This window comes from Ochotona princeps, chromosome 21, assembly GCF_030435755.1.
Source record: "Ochotona princeps isolate mOchPri1 chromosome 21, mOchPri1.hap1, whole genome shotgun sequence".
Taxonomy (NCBI): domain Eukaryota; kingdom Metazoa; phylum Chordata; class Mammalia; order Lagomorpha; family Ochotonidae; genus Ochotona; species Ochotona princeps.
Genome location: NC_080852.1, coordinates 36,606,260 through 36,626,014, shown reverse-complemented (window position 1 = coordinate 36,626,014; position 19,755 = coordinate 36,606,260). Strand labels below are relative to the sequence as shown.

The 19,755-nt window shown below is 40.1% G+C and overlaps 1 protein-coding gene across 4 annotated transcripts in view; it reads left to right on the top strand.

Annotated features, from left to right (window-relative positions):
- PPARG (peroxisome proliferator activated receptor gamma) overlaps positions 1-19,755 on the top strand; it is a 123,457-nt gene that overhangs the window by 69,612 nt on the left and 34,090 nt on the right. For all 4 annotated transcript variants that reach the window (XM_058678412.1, XM_058678411.1, XM_058678413.1 and 1 more), the window contains exons 3-5: positions 6,759-6,986; positions 9,120-9,289; positions 15,423-15,561. In XM_058678412.1, the coding sequence (XP_058534395.1) occupies positions 6,767-6,986; positions 9,120-9,289; positions 15,423-15,561 (529 nt within the window). In that variant the 5' untranslated portion in view covers positions 6,759-6,766. The remainder of the gene's footprint in view (positions 1-6,758; positions 6,987-9,119; positions 9,290-15,422; positions 15,562-19,755) is intronic.

Genomic DNA, 19,755 nt, shown 5'->3' with positions numbered 1-19,755 from the left:
CTATTTTACAGGACTGTGGTGAGAATTAAATGAGACAGATTTAGGGTTCTAGTAATTTAGAAGTCATTAGAAGGAGATTAAATTCAGCCCTGATAGTCTGTTTTCTCTTCATAAGGAAATTTTCTGTTCTCACTGGGTTAGGGTGACCTAGAGTGAAAACCACGTTGTTTTACCATTCAACTTTACAATTTAGCAACTTTACTATCAATATGCCCAAATAATGATGCCTATCAGATCAGAGAAAATTGGTTATACTTTGGTTTGAAATGCATTGTACTTTTAATATTGTGAAAATCTACTTATTCACCTCAATAGTCAAGCCAAGTTTGAAGGTCAAAGAGAAATGGCACTAATGCATGTCCTTGCACACAAGGCCTGCCTAAAGACTTGAGTCTGCCTGAAACACACTAAAGGTTGTGAAATGATGGATATATCCCAAGGCAACACAAATCTGTCACCCAGCTGGAAAGTGGAGACACTTGCATATTCCTGAGAAGCGCTGTTGCTCATGCAAATATTTTGTTCATTTATTCCTTCACGGGTAATTGCACAGAGTAACAAAAAACACCTACTCGACTTACAGCTTGGCAGAAACAGAAGCTTATGTTTTCTAGAAACAAAATGAGAAGCAGGCTTCCGGGATTCATTAGTAAGTTAAAGTGAAATGAAAGCTGTAGGAAACCACTGTGCCTCCTAGTAAACTGGGATCCCTGGAATAATGCTGTTTAGGTTGAAAAGGAAAAGGGACAGGAGAGGGAATGTGTGCTGGAGCAGTGTGTGTTTGTAGAGATGAAAAGTATAGTTTTCTTTCTTACTTTGTCTTTTTTTTACTTACCAACATAAGAAAAATCTTACAGCACCCTAATCCTCCTCCTGTAATCAATGCAAGAGAAAGAAAAACCTAAGTAAATATTGTTGAGAAGCTTTAAGCTTATATTTTATTTATAATACTGGATTAAAATCTGCAGGGTGCTTAAGTTGTAGCAAAGCTAGCTCATGGAGAAAGTCTATCTTTTTGGCCACCATTCACACCTTACTCCGCTCTTTATAAAACATGCATTTAGTAAACAAACAACCATACACAAAGACCAAAAACGAAGTGATGCCACCCTTAGTGCCAGGCTGGGATCTAACAGCAATAATATTTATCAGAATAATTGTATCAGAAATAAAGGAGAGGTATCAGATGCTAAGGTGATGTGGGGCATGAAGGTGTGTTTAAGGTGGAGGAATCATATGTGGTTTTGTGGAGAAAGTGACCTACGGGGCCTGCAGTTAGGACAGTGAGAAGGGGGACCGTGGAGACACGGGGGGAAGCTGCGTGAACTAAAAGAAGCGTCCTGGCCCGGGGAAGCCTGTTTGACCAGGACACACAGGCCTGGTCTTCCCTAGCAGAGGGTGTGCAAAAGACAGGGATAAGGAACCAGTGGAAAATAAACTGAAAAAGTAAGTTAAAGTTATAACTCATTTACTTTATGCTGCTGTAACTGAGTACTTGAGATAGTGTATGTTCCAGAAAATCAAGGGTTTTTTTGGCTCACAATTCCAGAGGCTGGACAGGACAGGAGCATGACCCCAGCATCTGATTGGCTTCGAGTGAGGACTCCAGACTACTTCAGCTTATGGTGGAAAGCAGAGGGCAAGAGGGCACGTGCAAGGGAGACAAAGAGAGAGGCTGTCATGATAGCTAAGCCGTCCCGCAGTAACTGACCCCTTGTGTGACAGCTCCCCTCTCCTGAGACAGTGAACCCCTTCTGTGATAGCCAGCCCATCCAGCGAGAAAGCTTCCAATGCATTCATCCACCCTACCCGAAGAACCACAACACTTCCTGCAAAGCCCACCTCTTAGCACTGCTGCACCAAGTAGTGCAGTCCCAGCACACGAACTTCCAGAGGACACACTCAGACCATGGCAGGAGGAACTTGAGTGCCAAACTAAAACATATTAACTAAGTAAATCTGGAGGACTGTTCAAACAGCATACCTGAGGAAAGAAGGGAGGGAGGGACAAATAGGCGAGCTAAGGGGGCGCAGTGACACTCTCTTGTGTATCACTGGAATTCAGGAGGCACAGTGACACTCCACTGTGATGTGGACACGTGACATTGTGCATTTGCCAGAACCTGCAGAACTGAAAGCACAGAGTAAACCTTTAACTGTGGACTTGAGTTAATTATGTATTAGTATTCATTCATTACCTGGAACAAGTGTGCTACATTAGTACAAGATGTTAATAATGGGGGACTGTATACATTGTGGGGAAGAGGTCAGTGAAAGGGGTGGAAGGTACGTGGAAACAGTATTTCTGCTTTAAAACAAATGGGGGCTACTATTTTAAAAGAGAAAGAAATGAACATCCTTTGGCTATAAAATGGGCTGTAAGTAGACTTTTTAAGGCTCTTATCACATCTTAGAAACCACAGGAATTTCTTTTTCTATTCCTTAACACACAAATGGCTATTTTAGCATTAAAATTTTTTCCAAGACTTCTCAATAAAACAGGTGACCCCAAGAGATGTCAATTCTATATCAAGAAGCAAGACTGGTAGTGGATCATTAAAGCTGTTTATCTAAAATAAATAAACAAAATTAAAGGAATAAACTGATGAATGACCATTTGTCCTGCACTCTAGATATATTTGATACCTATTTTTATTTCCCAATATTCATACACTACCTTCCACTGTTTAGTTGACATTTATTTTGTATATGGAAACTTTTGAAATGAGAATGATGAAAAACAGTTGGCAAATCCATTTCTTTGGATACTTTAGTCTGGATAAGAGATTCCTTTGAGATGAAAGTAGTTTGTGCTAAGATAAATGGAAAGTAAGCATGCTGAGAAGATGGGTGTATTAAATGGACTGATCTAGATTAGGTAGGTTTAGATGCATTTTGAAGTAAAGGTCATGGTTTGATGGGTGCCCCTGTCACTAAGAACACAATCCTTTTTTGAGATGTCATTGAGACCCAGTATGACCTTTAAGCTATCGTTAATACACATTCCTCTCTTTGGTGTGTAGTGTTTACACTGTAACCCAGATAACTTAAGGTTGTTTGGGTACTTAGTGATGTAGATATTTAGACATACAAACCCAAACGGTGCCTAATGCACCCCTGTGGAGCACTAAAACACATTCACAAGATGTGAATTGCTTATTTGTGATTTCAAGGCATTTTGTTTTTCTTATGAAGACCAAAACTGAAATTATCAATCTTGTGCAAAAATTAGCCTTTGCTCTCTGCTTGCTTGGGAATTAGCAAGAATCTTAATCCCAGATACCACAAGAAGAGTGAGCCTTCCTCCTAAATGAGAGAATAAAGATAATAGATATAATAAAATATAACAAATATTAAGTTCAAATACCCGACTCCTTAAAGATTTGTTTTATTTGAAACTCAGAGTTACAGAGTGGGAGAGACAGATTTTTCATCCACTGACTCACTCCCCAGATGGAGACAACAGCCAGGGCTCCAGGACGAAGTGAGGACCTTCATCCAGGTCTCCTGTCTGGGTGGCAGAGACCCAAACAGTGGCTCGCCTTCCACTGCTTTTCCCAGGCCTTGAGCATGGACACGGATTGGAAGTGGAGCAGTCAGGACAAGAACCAGTGCCTCTGTGGGATGCTGGCTTCACACATGGTGCTTTTACCCTCTACACCACAGTGTTGGCCCTGAGCTTATTTATCTACACAATAGGGATAATATCTCAGACTACCTGGAATGAGACGTAGAATGCACCTACTTCATAGCTGGTGTTCCAATAAATGTGGTGTTTCTTTCCTTCCCTGTCCTTTCTGCCAAAACTTCACGACCATCTCATTCATCATTCATTCATCAGTTCATCTAGTATTTAGTAAATAAATAGTCAATGAGCACTGTCAGATCCTTTGGTGGGTCTAACTGTGATGCCTCTGATTAGTGGAACCCTCTTTGTCTCCAGTGTCAGCAATCCTGAGTATGCACAGCTCTGTGCGTGTGTGTGTGTGTGTGTGTGTGTGTGTGTGTGTGTGTGTGTGCATTAGCAGAGTTAACATTTCAAATGCCTACTGTCTTTTTTTCCCCTTTGGGCACTACTGTGCACAGTGAACTGTCCAGATAAACCGAGTCAGACAGGTGACTGTTGCAGAAAGGTTTACAGTCTACACACTCCACGGACTCAGAAACTCACATTAAGTACTGGAGATGCAAACTAGTCCGGACTTTATTTTATCCACTGTGACAACAAATCACACTTAGAAAAAAACATGTGGCATGTGTCAACTTATTTAAGCCATGAAGCTACTTATTCTGTGGGCTTAGTAATCCATGTGCTTTTCCCTATCCCTTTCATGTTTTTTCTTGTTTCCCTCCCTGTGTAATTTTGGTTTTGTTTGGGGTTGATTTGACATTAATTCTGGGCTACCTCCACATCTCAGGTCCCCATGTATCTCTAACATTTCTCTTCTTAATACAGTTAAGACCTTCTATTTTTAAAAAGGCTATATCCATGCAAAAAATAAATATTAGAATGAATCTTCATACTAAAAATAAAGATTCATTTTGAAGATTTCTTTATTTTTATCGGGAAGTCAGATATACATACAGAGAGAAGGAAAAAGAAAAAGATCTTCTATCTGCTGGTTCACTCTCTAAGTGGCCACAATGGTTGGAGCTGAGCCAATCAAAAGCCAGGAGCTTCTTCCGGGTCTCCCATGCAGCTGCAGGATCCCAAGCTTTTGGGCCATCCTCTGCTGCTTTCCAGGCCACAAGCAGGGAGCTGGAAGGGAAGTGGAGCAGCTGGAATACAAATCAGCACCCATATGGGATCCCTGCGCATACAAGGTGAGGACTTTAGCCACTAGGCTCCTGTACTAGGCAAAAGATTCATTTTAGTATTACTTTAAAAACAAGGTTATTTTAAGTATATGTGCTGTCAAAGCAAGTACAAGAACAAAGCAGTTTTTAGAATGAAGGTTAAAAATAAAGTAATTTAGGGATCAGCATCCTGACTCAAATGGCTAATCCTCCACCTTTGAGTGCCAACATCCCATATGGGTGCCAGTTTGTGTCCCAGCAGCTCCATCTCTGATCCAGCTCCCTGATTGTGGCCTGGGAAAGCAGTGGAAGATGGACCAAAGCCTTGGGACCCTGCACCCATGTGGAAAACCCGGAAGAAGCTCCTGGCTTTTGACTGGCTCAGCTTCAGCTGTTCTAACCATTTGGGGAGTGAACCAGTTTCAACCAGCAAATGGAAGATCTTTCTGTCTGTCCTTCTCTCTCTAAATCTCCTTCAAATAGAAATAAATAAACCTTTTAAAAATATATAAAGTAATTTGCCAAAATTTAATTTATAACTTTGTTCATCCTAAAGAGACAAATATTCAGGGTTTCTTATTTTGAGAGAATAAAATTGTTCTAGAACTCTACTTACTTTAGAAATACTCATTGGGGCCCGGCAGCGTGGCCTAGCGGCTAAAGTCCTCACCTTGAAAACCCCGGGATCCCATATGGGCGCCGGTTCTAATCCCGGCAGCTCCATTTCCCATCCAGCTCCCTGCTTGTGGCCTGGGAAAGCAGTGGAGGACAGCCCAATGCATTGGGACCCTGCACCCGCGTGGGATACCTGGAAGAGGTTCCAGGTTCCCGGCTTTGGATCGGCGCACATCGGCCCTTTGCGGCTCACTTGGGGAGTGAATCATCGGACAAAAGATCTTCCTCTCTGTCTCTCCTCCTCTGTGTATATCTGGCTGTAATAAAATGAATAAAAATCTTAAAAAAAAAAAAGAAATACTCATTAGCAGATTACATCAAACTGAAAAGCTGCGCAGCAAAGGAAATAATTTACACTGTTAAGAGACAATCAGCAGAATGAGAGCAAATATTTGCTAGTCGAATATCTGATAAAGGGGTTCATTACCAAAGTACATATATAAAAGAAACCCTTAATCTCAATAATAGAAAACAAATATTAAAAATAAGCAAAGGACTTGAATAACCATTTGCAAAAGAATACTTAGAAATGACCAATAGGTATGTGAGAGATACTCAACATCACTATCATAAGGAAACTCAAATCAGGACCACACAGAACATGACAGCTAAAACCAGTTAAAATGGTTTTGCTGAGTGTCGGTGCCATGGCTGCCTGCAGGTGCCGACGTCCCATTTAGGCCTCAGCTCATGTTCCAGCCGCTCCACTTCCCATCCGGCTCCCTGCTTACGGCCTAGGAAGGCAATGGTGGAGGCACAAGTCCTTGGAACCCTGCACCCATGTGGGAGATCTGGAAAAGCTCCTGGCTCCTGGCTTCAGACCAGCTCAGCTCCGGCCGTTGTGGCCACTTAGGAAGTTTTGAACCAGCAGTTGGAAGATATTTCTTTATCTTTCTTTTTCTCTGTAAATCTACCTTTCCAATATAAACGCATAAATCTTCTTTTAAAAAATAACTGTATGTAAAAATTTTTATCAATTATACCTCGACAAACTTGAGAATATTTAAGTAACAGCAATTGTTAAAAGACTTGATTAATGATCATCTATAGTGAGAGCAGGCTCTTGGCGGAATATTTATAGGGATACACTAATTGTATCGCTATAGATTTCCCTGCTGTGATGTCCAGGTACGGGGAGACTTCCTTCCTATTTTCAAAAGACCTGGATGACAGTAAAAAGCTGGCAACGAACAGGATCACTTCATCACAGACTCTTTCTGTTTATCTTTGGAAGATTGCTGTATTCTCTAAAGCTTAACCTCATAACTATTCTTTTTCCATTTCAGAAATTACCATGGTCGACACAGAGATGCCATTCTGGCCCACCAACTTTGGGATCAGCTCTGTGGATCTTTCTGTAGTGGATGACCACTCACACTCCTTTGACATTAAGCCCTTCACCACCGTTGACTTCTCCAGCATTTCTGCTCCACACTATGAAGACATCCCATTCACAAGAAGTGACCCGATGGTTCCTGATTATAAGTACGATCTGAAGCTCCAAGAGTATCAAAGTATGATGTTTGTTTTCTCTTTTCAGAGTAGTGTTGAGCTCACCTCTTGGTAACCCTGGAATCATTTGACTGCAGACTAAAACTCTAGTGAACACGTTTCATATCCATGCATTTACTCATTTACCATTGGTTCTCAGCCTTTTGGTTAAGATCAAGTGTACTGATTCATTTACCCATGAAGGGTAAGTGGTGTCCAGCATATGCCAGACAGGAAGGCAGTGCGTAAGTGCTCCACCTCAGTCATTCCTGCCTCCCCTGTCTCTTCTTTCTTTCCTTTCTCTCTTGCTTTCTTTCTTGTTGGGAGTATTTCGTAGCATAATCCTAGCTTGATTATATTGCCTGATGCATCTCGGACTAAGAGTCCATCAGCCAAACTTTGAATTCTTTTGGCCCCTCATGAGTTAATGAGTAACAGTTACAAGTTACTTTATATAACTTAACATTGCTAAATTACTGCAGTTCATTTTTCTCTAGATTACAGTTTGAGAAGCTCACACTACAACCTATTTTTCAGCACAAATTTGTATTTCAATATGATAGTCTATTAATAAACCTTCATGCCATTAACTAAATTAATATCAAGCCATCAATCTCAAGAAAAGCTATAACTGAACTTTTCCAGATAAGATGTCTCTGATTTCCTTGATTTTTATCTCCTTTGGACTGATAAGCTGATTTTCAAAAACCACCACTAAGTAATTGACAACCATAATTTGACAATAAGCAAGAATAGCCTGTATTTCTGGTTGGTTGGTTTGTGTGTTTGTGTCTGTGTGTGTGTGCATATAAATACTTTACTTGGTTGTATTTATCTGTGTGGTGCTCAGTGTGCCTCCTAACTGTGGAGATTTAATAGTCTTGAATCTAACCAGAAAAAGATAGATGCTTGCTTCCTATTAGTTTTTCCACTCTCTGACAGAGATTATTTTACAAACCACCTCTTTTGGGGCAGGCATTGTGGTATAGTGGGGTAACTCACTTCTTGAAACACATGTAATCCCATGTTGGAATGCTACCCTATCTTGTGCTACCCTGCTTCTGATCCACCTTTCTAGTAATGCATCCTGGGAGGCAGTGGGTGATGGCTGAGTGCTTAGGTCCCTGCTACCTGCACGGGAGGTACAGATGCAGATGGAGTGCCAGGCTGCTGTCATTGACCTTTGGGGAATAAGGCAATAGATGAAGCATTTCTATTTAATTCGCTCTCTCAATCTCTCTCTCTCTCTCTCTCTCGTTCTGCCTTTCAAGTAGATAAATAAATAAATGTTACCAGGGCCTGACATGATGGCCTAGTAGCTAAAGTCCTTGCCTTCCATGCTCCAGGATCTCCTGAGGGCCCCAGTTCATGTCCTGGCTGCTCTGCTTCCCATCCAACTCCCCTTTGTGGCCTGGAAAGGCAGTGGAGGATGGTCCAGAGCCCTGGGACCCTGTGCCTGTATGAAAACCTGGAGGAGGCTTCTAGCTGCTGGCTTCGGATTGACTCAGCTCCGGCTGTTGTGGCCGCTTGGGGAGTGATTCAGCGGACAGAGGATCGATCTGTCTCTGTCTCTTTTTCTTTGTGTATCTGTCTTTCCAATAAAACTAAATAAACCTAATAGTAATAGTAACAACAGCAACAACAAATAAATACTGGCAAGAAAAAACCAAACTACTCCTTTGGTGTCCTCACTGAGGGTGACCTGGGCTCTTAAAGCTGGCATCGAATTGGCCAGTAGTGTTCCTTCTCTGCTTGTTAGAGTAGCTTACGAAGACTTCTAAAATGCCACATTTAAGTAAAACATGTAACTTAATGTTTGATGAACGACAGTACAGCAGATTACCCAGGAATGTAAACTTTGTAGTCTTTCAGAACTGTAGTATCGCAGGATCCTGAGGAGTTAGAGAACACAGACTTCATCCCCTTCCCATTTCGTTTTTGCAGGTGAGCCTCAGAGATGTTTTGACCTGCCTATGTTTACAAAGCCGGCTTTTTCTCCCTGCCTTTAATGTCAGTGTTTTCCATGTCCTGTAGTGTCTCTATACTGCAAGAATAAAAGTGTGGCATGAAGAGTACTACATGGGAACTTTCCCTGTTGCCTTTTGGGGGATTGCTTTTCATGCAATAATTATGTTCTTACATTTGTCACTTCACAGGTGCAATCAAAGTGGAACCTGCCTCCCCACCCTATTACTCGGAAAAGACTCAGCTCTACAGCAAGGCTCATGAGGAGACTTGCAGCTCCCTCATGGCGATTGAATGCCGTGTCTGCGGGGACAAAGCTTCCGGCTTCCATTATGGAGTTCATGCTTGTGAAGGATGCAAGGTAGAAATGAAAACAAATCTGAAAGAATTGACTGAAAACACCTGTGTTCTTTCAACTTCTATTGAAGCCACATTACCAAAAATTCACAGAAAATTGTGAAACTGTTTTTTGACCAGGATCCATTCACTAAATGATAAAAATATTTGAAAACCCAAGAAAACTGATAAAAAGCAGGGCTGCTTTGCCCACACATCTCTTCATCTAAACTGGTCCTTTAAGGCACTGATCTCATTCAAACCTTGCATCTTGGAGATTTGTTTAACAGTAGGTGGCCTGAGGTGTTACAGTGAAGCAGTGATGTGCCAGAATTCTCTCGTGCTTTCCTCACCATACCAGGAAGTGTTTTTTTTATTTGTAATGTTTGACAGGTTATTTAATATACATGTATCACTTGATCTGTAGAACAGTACTAGGAAGTTGAGCACGTTAATGATCCCACTCCAGATGTAGAAATTATCAATTGGCAGGACCTGCCCGATGAGTAAGGTCTGGAACCCAACTCTGTGTTGTGCTTATACCTAACCAGTGCTCTGTCTTTCCTCCTTCCGGTGTCCATGTGATCCTTATATCATGGGCAGGCAAAAAGATAAAGCTGTTTTACAAGGAAGATACTGTGTCTCCTTGCCTCCTTTCTTTGTGAAACGGAGTATTTGGGAAATCCAGACATTTAGTCACATGCCACACAATTATTAAGAAAATACATTAATTCATTCATAACTTGATATATACTCTTATGGAGCAATTTTGATGTACTCAGTGAAAAGTGGTATTTGATTTATTACATACTCTAGAACATAGGCATATATTCACAAATGCTTATCTTGTAAAAACTACCTCAGCTGAGCTTTATTCCTGTCCAGAGTCAACAGTTAGAACATCAGGCTTCCTAAATGGATAACGAGCCAGAAAAGCAAACTGATTTGTATTATATTCTCATGTACTATTGTTTAGCCACATTCTACTCCAGTTTTCTGTTGTATAATGGTAGAGTTGGGGCTGGCATTATGGCCATAGCAAGTTAAACTGCTGTTTGAGCACAAGCATCCCATATGGATGCCATTTCGAGTCCCAGCTGCTGTATTCCCAATGCAACTTACTGCTAATATGCCTGGGAAAGAAGCAGAAGAAGGCCCAAGTGCTGGATCTCTGCACCCAAGTGGGAGACCGAAAGGAAGTTCCTGACTGCTGGCTGTGGCTTGGCCCGGCCACAGCCATTGCAGCCACCTGGGGAATGAACAAACAGATGTAAGATCTCTCTTTATCACTCCCCCAACCCCTCTCTGTAACTGTCTTCTAAATAAACAAACTAAATATTTAAAATAAAACAAAATGGAAGGTTTTAATTGGATGAGCTCTGAAAGATTGGCAATTTCTTGGTCTAGAGACAGTAACTAGTATTCAGATTCACCACTTGGTCAAAGTCATTGCCCAGTAGCTTACACACTTGGCCTTCAGTCACCTTATGTGTAAAATGACTTAGTGCAGATGGACTATCCAAGGTCGTGTCCATCTCTGAAGTCTGAACATAACAGGTCTCCCTGAAATGCCCCTAGCAGGAGACATTTTCATTTAAAACACTAAACCCTATTCAGTTTGTGATGGAAACCAAACCAGAGGAGCTATGATCTTTTACGAAATCATAACAGATAGTCGATTATCTTTTTTTTAAGATTTATTTTTTTATCGGAAAGTCAGATAAACAGAGAGGAGGAGAGACAAAGAGGAAGATCTTTCATCTGATGATTCACTCCCCAAGTGGCCACAATGGCCGGAGCTAAACCAGGAGCTAAGCCAGGAGCCAGGAGCTCTTCCTGCTCTCCCAAGTGGGTGCAGGGTCCCGTCCTCGACTGCTTTCTCAGGCCACAAACAGGGAGCTGGATGGGAAATGGGGCTGCCAGGATTAGAACCAGCGCCCGCATGGGATTCTGGCATGTTCAAGGCAAGGAATTTAGCCACTAGGCTACCGCGCTGGGCCCTGATAGTCAATTATCTTAATAAATGTATTGAGAACATGTCGCTTTCTTGAGTTACATTTATGTAATTTTGAATAAGTAAATGTTTACTAAATTCTGAACTGTATTTATCTGAAAAAACTATTGTTTGGTCATATTGATAATTTACATTTATAAGCAAGTTAAATATTTAGAATAGTGAGTTAATTTTCCACAATAAGTTATTTGTTAAGCAATATTTTTACCATAGTCCCATTAGTTATATGTTTGTTTTGAGGTAACATCAGGGTCGTTGCTGTGGCACAGTGATTAAGCTGCTGCCTACAGCAATGCAGAACCAGCATCCTCTATGGGCACTGATTCTAATGTTAGACACTCCACTTCTGATCCAGCTCCCTGATGATGCTCCTGGGAAAGAAACAGAAATGGCCAAAGTGCTTGGGCTCCCTCACCCACATGCGAGACCCAGGTGAGGCCCCTGGCTTTAGTTTGACCCAGTGCTGGCCATTGAAGCCATCTGGGGAGTGAGCCAGCAGATGGAATATCAATCAATCTATCTATCTGTTCTACCTCTTCTCTCTGTCCTTCCCTCCCTCCCTCCCTCCCCCCTCCCTCCCTCCCTCCCTCCCTCCATCCCTTTCTCCCTCCCTCCCTTATCTTTCTTCTCTCTCTCACTCTGAAGAAAAAAAGAAAAGGAGGAAAACTATAGCTTTTAAATTAGGATTAGAAAGAATGGAAGGCATGATGGAAAATAGACACAATAAAATCTGAAGAATAAAAGTAAATCCTTAGCCCACTACTGTGTGAGAGAGAGAGGGGCGGGGGACAGAATTCCTCGACTGAAATGCAGAGAAAGTCTTGCTTGCCTAGGAAGAAAAAGTAAGTATTTACAGATGTAAAGATGATAACAGGACTCTTAATAATGCATGGTGTCAGCCGTTCTCGGAGTGTGTTCTGATGACCACTGGGCATCCACGGGGAAACTGCCTGCTTACTTGTTCTCTCAGCAGTGTAAGTAGAATGTTCTAAAGGCTCCATGATGTGCACATTGGTATAGTTCTGGTGAATAATGAGGGATTGCTCATACATTGTTCTACACAACTTCTCCATTTAATTTCTAGTGTGGTAAATACCAAAAGATGTAGCCTACATAAACCAAAGCACTTGCGGTCTTTAATAATTTTTAACATATTAAAGGGGTCCTGTGACTAAAAAGAGAACCACTGATTGATTCTAAGACATTGAGGCTAAAGAAATACAGTTATTCATTTTTTTATATTTAACTGTCTGATCGAGTGTCTTTTATTTGGGAGTTTGCTAGTAGGAACTAAACAAGATTGCTGTCTCCTTCTCAGCACAATTCCAGGAGATGAGTGGTTGTCAGTAACTAAAGAGGTCTTGCAGCAGGACTCAGTGGAAAGCCAGAAACTGACACGAGTACATGTGCTTGACTCACTGCCTGTGCTCTCTTGGGTCATCTGTAGGGGAATAAGGATATGCTCATAATTAAAATATGGTGGCTCACAAAACTATAGAATAATTGGTGGATTGCATTGCATGAAATAGCTATTGGTAAGTCTTAAACACTTATGCAGTGCCAATGGAAAGAGTTTATATTAGTCATTCTTTCTAGAATTCAGACAGGAATGAGCATACTGAGTTTGGATTAAAGTGGAAATAGTAACAAATTCTCGACTAATGTAAAATGAAATCTTTAGCTAAGAAAAGTTTAATGTAAGAGTTTTCAGAGCTTTCATTTATTGCTAACAATAATATGTCGATCGTATTCTTTGTGTCTTCAGTGAGGGATTGTTTAGAACCATAGATTTATCTAAAGATAGAAGTAAATGCAATCTGCCAAACGACACATGTGGTCTACCTGTGCGCTTCTAAGGAGGCTTGCCTCGGGAAGCATACGTCGTGGCTGGTTATTGTCAAGGCCGTACCACGTGGCAGGAAGGCTGTGTGCAGGCCCAACACACTGCCTCTCTGCATCCCACTGCAGCTGCGTTAAAAGAGCAGTTGGAGAAAATGTTTAAATGAGACAGAAACGAAAGAATCAGTAACTTCTCACAGACAAACACTAACTTTAGAATAAATACATGTACAAAACTGCTTATGAACCGGTGAGTCATGTGGCTCCACATCACGTCAGATTCCAGGGTATTCAGGAGAGCAAGTTGTTGACGATGCTCACTGCTTAGTGGACTCAGAAGTGATGAAGAAGGGTGTGGTTGAGTGTGTATTTTAATCAGCGGCAAAAATAAACTTTAGAAAAGGAGACTTTGTTCTACAAATCAACAGATTTCACAGAAAAACACTCAGTAAAACCCTTGCATCTTTTTGCTAGATCATCGTTAGATTTCTTGAGTCAAATGACAAGAAGACAACCGGTTAGTGTAAAAACAAAACATACTTAGTGTTAAAAAAAAAAACCAAAACTAAGTTCCATGCTTCTGTGATAAATATATATTGAAGAATATATATGTGTGTGTGTGTGTATATATATATATATATAGAGAGAGAGAGAGAGAAGAATACATTGATATATATATATATATGTATATATGGATGTTATATACTGCTTAGGGTATATAGTATTCATTGTTATTATTTCTTTACCATCAGAAGGCCCTTAACAATCACAGAAAGAATATGATTCACTTTTGAAAGCTATCATATGACTCATGTCAAAAATTTTCATAATAAGGATTTAATTTAAATACCATGATTCTCTTATTTAAAACAAAAAGCCTTCCCATCTAGCCATGCCACATAACTGAGTCCTCTGGGGCTTATCCCATTGTCAGTTAACCAACACAATTTCTGCCAGTCTCACCAAATTGAGAAACTGAAGATCAGAAAGCAAATCATGGACTAACATAATATATATGATCACAGTGGCAAAAATCAAGATTTCTCATCACAGTTTTTCACTGATAATAGTTCTGTGTTTGGGATTTTCCACCAAAGCTAGCTATTAGAGATCTCTCTTTTTGATATAGAGAATTTAACATAAAAATCTGAAAAAGCCAAAATAAATGTCAGTGACAGAACCAATACCAATTCAGTGTCTTTTGTGTCAAATAGGGCTAGGTATATTTGAAAGAATTAAGAATTGAGTTACATGAATATGAACGTAGAAATGGTATTGTAAGACTCTTTTCAGTGCTTTCCAAAATAAAGCAGGCTATTTATTCAGTTATCATCAAATTGACCTATTCACCATTTTACGATAGCAGGGATTTTCTGGGGATTTATTTATTTACCGCTCGTGTTGTTTCCTATTATCTTTCTATCTGTAGGCTACAATGATTATGGGGCTCTCTTTCAACTATGTAAATAAATGAAACAGATTCTGCAGGAAATTATGCAACATAGAGAATTCCAAAAAATTATACACATGTGGATTTTTATTGGCTCTGATCATGTTTCAGAATGAAATGATTGTAAGTTTGCCAAACTGCTTAGCACAATTGTAGAGACTAAGTTGGAATGATTTGCAAAGAGACTGAACTGATTACATGGTGTTTTATTTGCATCACATTGAATCCAGAGGATTTCTTAGAGCATGCTGAAAACCAAATGCAGAGCCAAGATATACTGGATGACATCACTTGGTTGTGGTCAGTGTCTGACATCCAAAAAACAGCATAGGAGATCCTCTGGTTATTTATTTTACAGCAAAGAAAGCTAGGTTCTAGAAATGTTAAGTGACTTGTCTAAAGTCACCAATGACTGAGCCGTGTCAAGAACCCACCTGGGGCAGGTGTTCAGGTCAAGAGGATTAATGCTCTGCTTTGGAGTCCATATCCCATACCTGAGTGCTGGCTTGAGTCCTCACTTCTCAGCTTTCTACTCGAAGTACCTGCAAAGGCAGCCCATGATGCCCTGAGTCCTTGGGTTCTTAATACCCACATGGGGGACTTGGCTCCTGGTTTCAACCTGGCTCAGCCGTGGTGTTGAGCACATCTGGGGAGTGAGCCAGTAGATGGAATATCTCTTTATTCATACTTCTTGCTCTCTGTCAGTCTGTTTTTCAAATAAATAGCAATCTTAAAGAAAAAAAAAGAATTCATATTTTCTGATGCTGAGGCCCATGTGCCTTTAGCTACAGGTTACTGCTTCCATGTATCACAAAAACTAAAATTTACTCCTTTTCTTGATTTATCCCTTTGCAGGGTTTCTTCCGGAGGACCATCAGATTGAAGCTGATTTATGATAGGTGTGATCTGAACTGTCGAATCCACAAAAAAAGTAGAAATAAATGTCAGTACTGTCGATTTCAGAAATGCCTTGCTGTGGGGATGTCTCATAACGGTGAGTGAACACTTGCACCATGTGCCTTCTTAGCCTAATTACAGCAGCCGGAGCAATGAGTGTTAGAGCCATTGTTGAAAATACAGTCTTTCTACAGAATGCCGAATTTAATAATAAAACATTTCTCACATACGTTAGTGTTTTTAAGATTGTAGCATGAAATTCTTCTCTCTGCCACTGGATATTACCAGTGTGGGAGAAGAGAGTTACAAATCTAAGGGATGAGGCCTGGTGCCGTGGCCTAGCAGCTGAAAGTCCTCACCTTGAACGTGCTGGGATCCCATTTGAGCCACGGTTCTAATCCTGGTGGCCCCACTTCCCATCGAGCTCCCTGCTTGTGGCCTGGGAAAGCAGTCAAGGACGGCCCAAAGCCTTGGGACCCTGCACACATGTGGGAGACTCAGAAGAGGCTCTGGCTTCTGGCTTCGGATTGGCTCAGCTCTGGCCATTGCGACCACTTTGGCAGAGAATCATTGAACAGAAGATCTTCCTCTTTGTCTGTCCTCCTCTCTGTTTATCTGACTTTCCAATAAAAATAAATGAATCTTTATTTTAAAAAATCTGAGGGATATGATGGAAAAATTGTAGTGTTTATTTAAAAATACATTTATGATTGTAGTTTTTATGTTGTCTATAATAGCATTAAAACCAGAATTATAATTATGTATACTGCTAGTTCTTAACTTAAACATACAAAAACTCCTAAAGGTTTCTATACTTTTTTTCTTCTTTACTATGGAAAAATAGTTATAGCACTGTCTTTGATGTAATTCAGACAGTGGAAAGGATAGAGAAGATACTATCAAGTTCCACAAAACTTTGATTCCTTAGAAATGCAACTAAATAAGACGTTATTCTTTTTAAAGTTCTGTTTAAAATCAAGCTTATGATTCAGAGAAATAAAGTAGAGATCCTGCCTGAACACATCCATGTTTTCATGAACCATAGAACCATCAACACAGTAAAATCATGGAAAATAGGCCTGTTGTTAAAAGAACTGATTCTTTGTCACCATTTGATTATGACAATTCACTGAACCACAAAAAAATATTCAGCTATAAGTGAGTAGTATTATATTTGTCAAGTATTATCAGTTCTTTCAAAAAGCATTATGGGACCAAGAAATAAAAATTACCAAGATGATCAAACTAAACACTGAACTTCATTTCATTGAAAACTCGACGTTTTGGAAGATGATCTTTTAAAGTCAATTTATGACTTATGATTCTAAATCATCTGAGAAAATTAAATTTTTCATCATGCAAATGTGTGGTTTCACAGCAGAAATCATCAAGATATTTAGCAAATAGGAGTTGATTGATACTTAACTCTTTTTTTCTATGCCTAACTCTTTAAAAGTGGTTTGCAACATTGTATCACTAGCGTGGGTGAAGAAAAAGTACTTTGCGCAGGACTGTCAACAATAGTGGACTTGAAGGGGATTTGGTCCAGCTTTTCCCCAGCAACTGCCTACATCTGTTGTGCAGCCATGTACAGCTGCAGTCCTGGCTTGCAGAATAATCTGCTGTTTTAATCCCACCAGTTTCCTCTTTATTTTAGATTTCATAAAACATAAGGAAAAATTTTTGAGTCAAGGGTTGTATTTTAGGTGATGCAATCAAGTTGCAATAAACTTATTTCATTTCTTGAAGGAATCATTGACTTTGAGGTCAGTATCGCCAAGAAAGCCTAGGAAACTTGCCAATTCTGCTTTTAAACACTAGTTATTTTTTGCCTGCTAGAAAAAATTTCAGTTCACACATTCATGAAAAAATATAATTCCTGTTACTTAAAGGTGCTGTGCACATTCACACGAAATAAATCTCCTGTTGTATATTGTTCATAGGCAAATATTGCTTGAATATGTACATCCCAACATATGAAGTATGAATGGTATAATTTTCTCCTCCCAGGAAAGTCAGAGCAAGCTATCATAAACTTGATGACCTGGTCTTTTGACTTCATATGACAACAACTTATTATCTTTAGAGAAGAGGCCAGTCCTGACAGGGAGTGTCCACTAACTCTTGCAAAGGCATGATATCATGATTTATGCAGGTCAACACTTAAAGAATTGCAGAGCTGACTGAGAAAATCCTTCCTCCGAGTTTTTTGTAGAAATGTGTTTGCAGTACAGAACGTGTCCATATGATCTATACACAAGACAGGAAACTCCACAAATAGCTTTTGATTAGTTTTGCCTGTTATCTTGATGAGGAAAACATTTCTTGGTGAAAAACTTTCTTGGCGGCTCTAGTCAGTATTTAAAATTCATTGCTTTGGCCAATGTTAGCCCAACAGTAATAAGATTTCCCTTCATACACAATGACTTTTTTAAAAAGCTATCAAAAAGCTTATAGTGTTATACACAGTCACCCAGCTTCTCCTCTCTCTGTCTCTTTTTTTTTTAAAGCTTGGAGTTGGGTAGGCAAGGAGATGTCTTCAGGGCACTTTTTGCTTCACTTCCGATCTAACTCCTTGCCGACGCACCTGGAAAACCACCAGAACCCTGCTACCTATGTGGAAGAAGCAGATGAAGCTGCTGGCTTCTGCCTAACCATTGTAGACATTTGAGGAGTGAAACAACAATCTAATTCGCCCTCTTTCCTCTCCTCCTCTCTCCCTATATCTCTTTAACTCTTTCAAATAAATAATAAACCTTTAAAAAAAAAAAAAGAAAGGAAAAGAAGAGAACTTCCATCTACAAGTGTATTCCCAAATGCCTACAACAGCCCCAGGTGGACTAGGCCGAAGTTAAAGCCAAGAACTTAATCCATGTCTCCCATGGGACAAGGACACCACTACTTGAGCCATCATGACCTGCTGCCTTTATGGCACATTAATAGGAAATCAGAAGCATAAAGCTGGAACTTGAGCTAGACATCCTAAGAGGGGACGCAGGTGTCCCGAGTGCATCTTACCACTGCATCAGGAGCCCATCTCCTGCCAGATGTTTTCAGTATGAACAAGATGAACATCACCAGAGTATACTAACCACTCTGGGTTGCTTTAATGTCTGTTCCTATTTAGTCCTTTCAATGTGTTTAGCATATCTCTTAGCCAAGTACTCACAGATTTGAAGCAGGTTGCTGAAGTAAACTTCAGGGAGTTGTGTTGTGCCATTATTCCTTTCAACTTTGAAAATTCTGTGATTTTACATAATCAAACAACCTAACTCATTGAATTTTTCACTTTTCTTTCTTTTTTCTTTTTTAATTATTTTTATTTGAAAGTCAGAGTTACAGAGAGAGACAGAGAAATTTTCTACCTGCTGGTTCACTCTCCAAATGGCCCATCCAAAACCAGGAGTGTCTTCCCGGTCCTCACGTGGGCCAGCCTATGCTGTGTTCCTAGTCCATCAGGAGGGAGCTGGATCAAAAGTGGAACCACTAGGAACCACTAGCACCCATGTGGGATTCTGACACCACAGGGCAATCTACACAGTTGCATCACAGCACCAGCCCCTAAATTTTTCACTTTATAACTAATTGTTCTATATAACTGTCTTACAGTTTTTGCAAGTTGATATGCATCAGGCAAATCAGGTCTCTTTATTCTTATCAATTTCTCAGCTGTTATTAATATAAGACTAATAAATACTCATTAATATTAATAAGCACTTATTAATATTAATGTGATGTATTATATTGAACATAATTTAAGGCTGTTAGTTTGGTAACTGTGATGGAACACGAAACTCACTTTGTATAGGGAAAAGCTATTCTGATCTATCTTGGGTCTTGATTGTGCTGAACATCCTGGAATGTGGTTTCAGAATTCTTCCAGTGAGTTGATTGATATGCTTTGAAAGCAAATTTTCTGTTTTTCTGTAAGAAATCAAGAAAAATCTCATTCCAATTCTTTGGGCTGTTTAATGTGATGCTGCATCTCTAGACTGTGGTCTATCTGACTAATTACTTAAAAGTCTCCCTGAGTCCTCCCAAGAACAGACAGTACCCTGTCTAGACACACCATTAGAGCAAGGCTCCAAATGAAAGTAAAACAGAAATAGAGACCCACTTCCTGGGACCCCCAGAGGAGGCTGCCAGGCATTGGTCACTGCGTCAGCAGCTGTTGGTCAGTGCGGCTGCGTCTGGAGAATCTTTATGAGAACACTATCACGTTGCTTCTTCACTCAAATGGAGACTTACATTTTTTTGTTGTTTTAAGAAGTAGTTTTTGTTTAAAAATCCT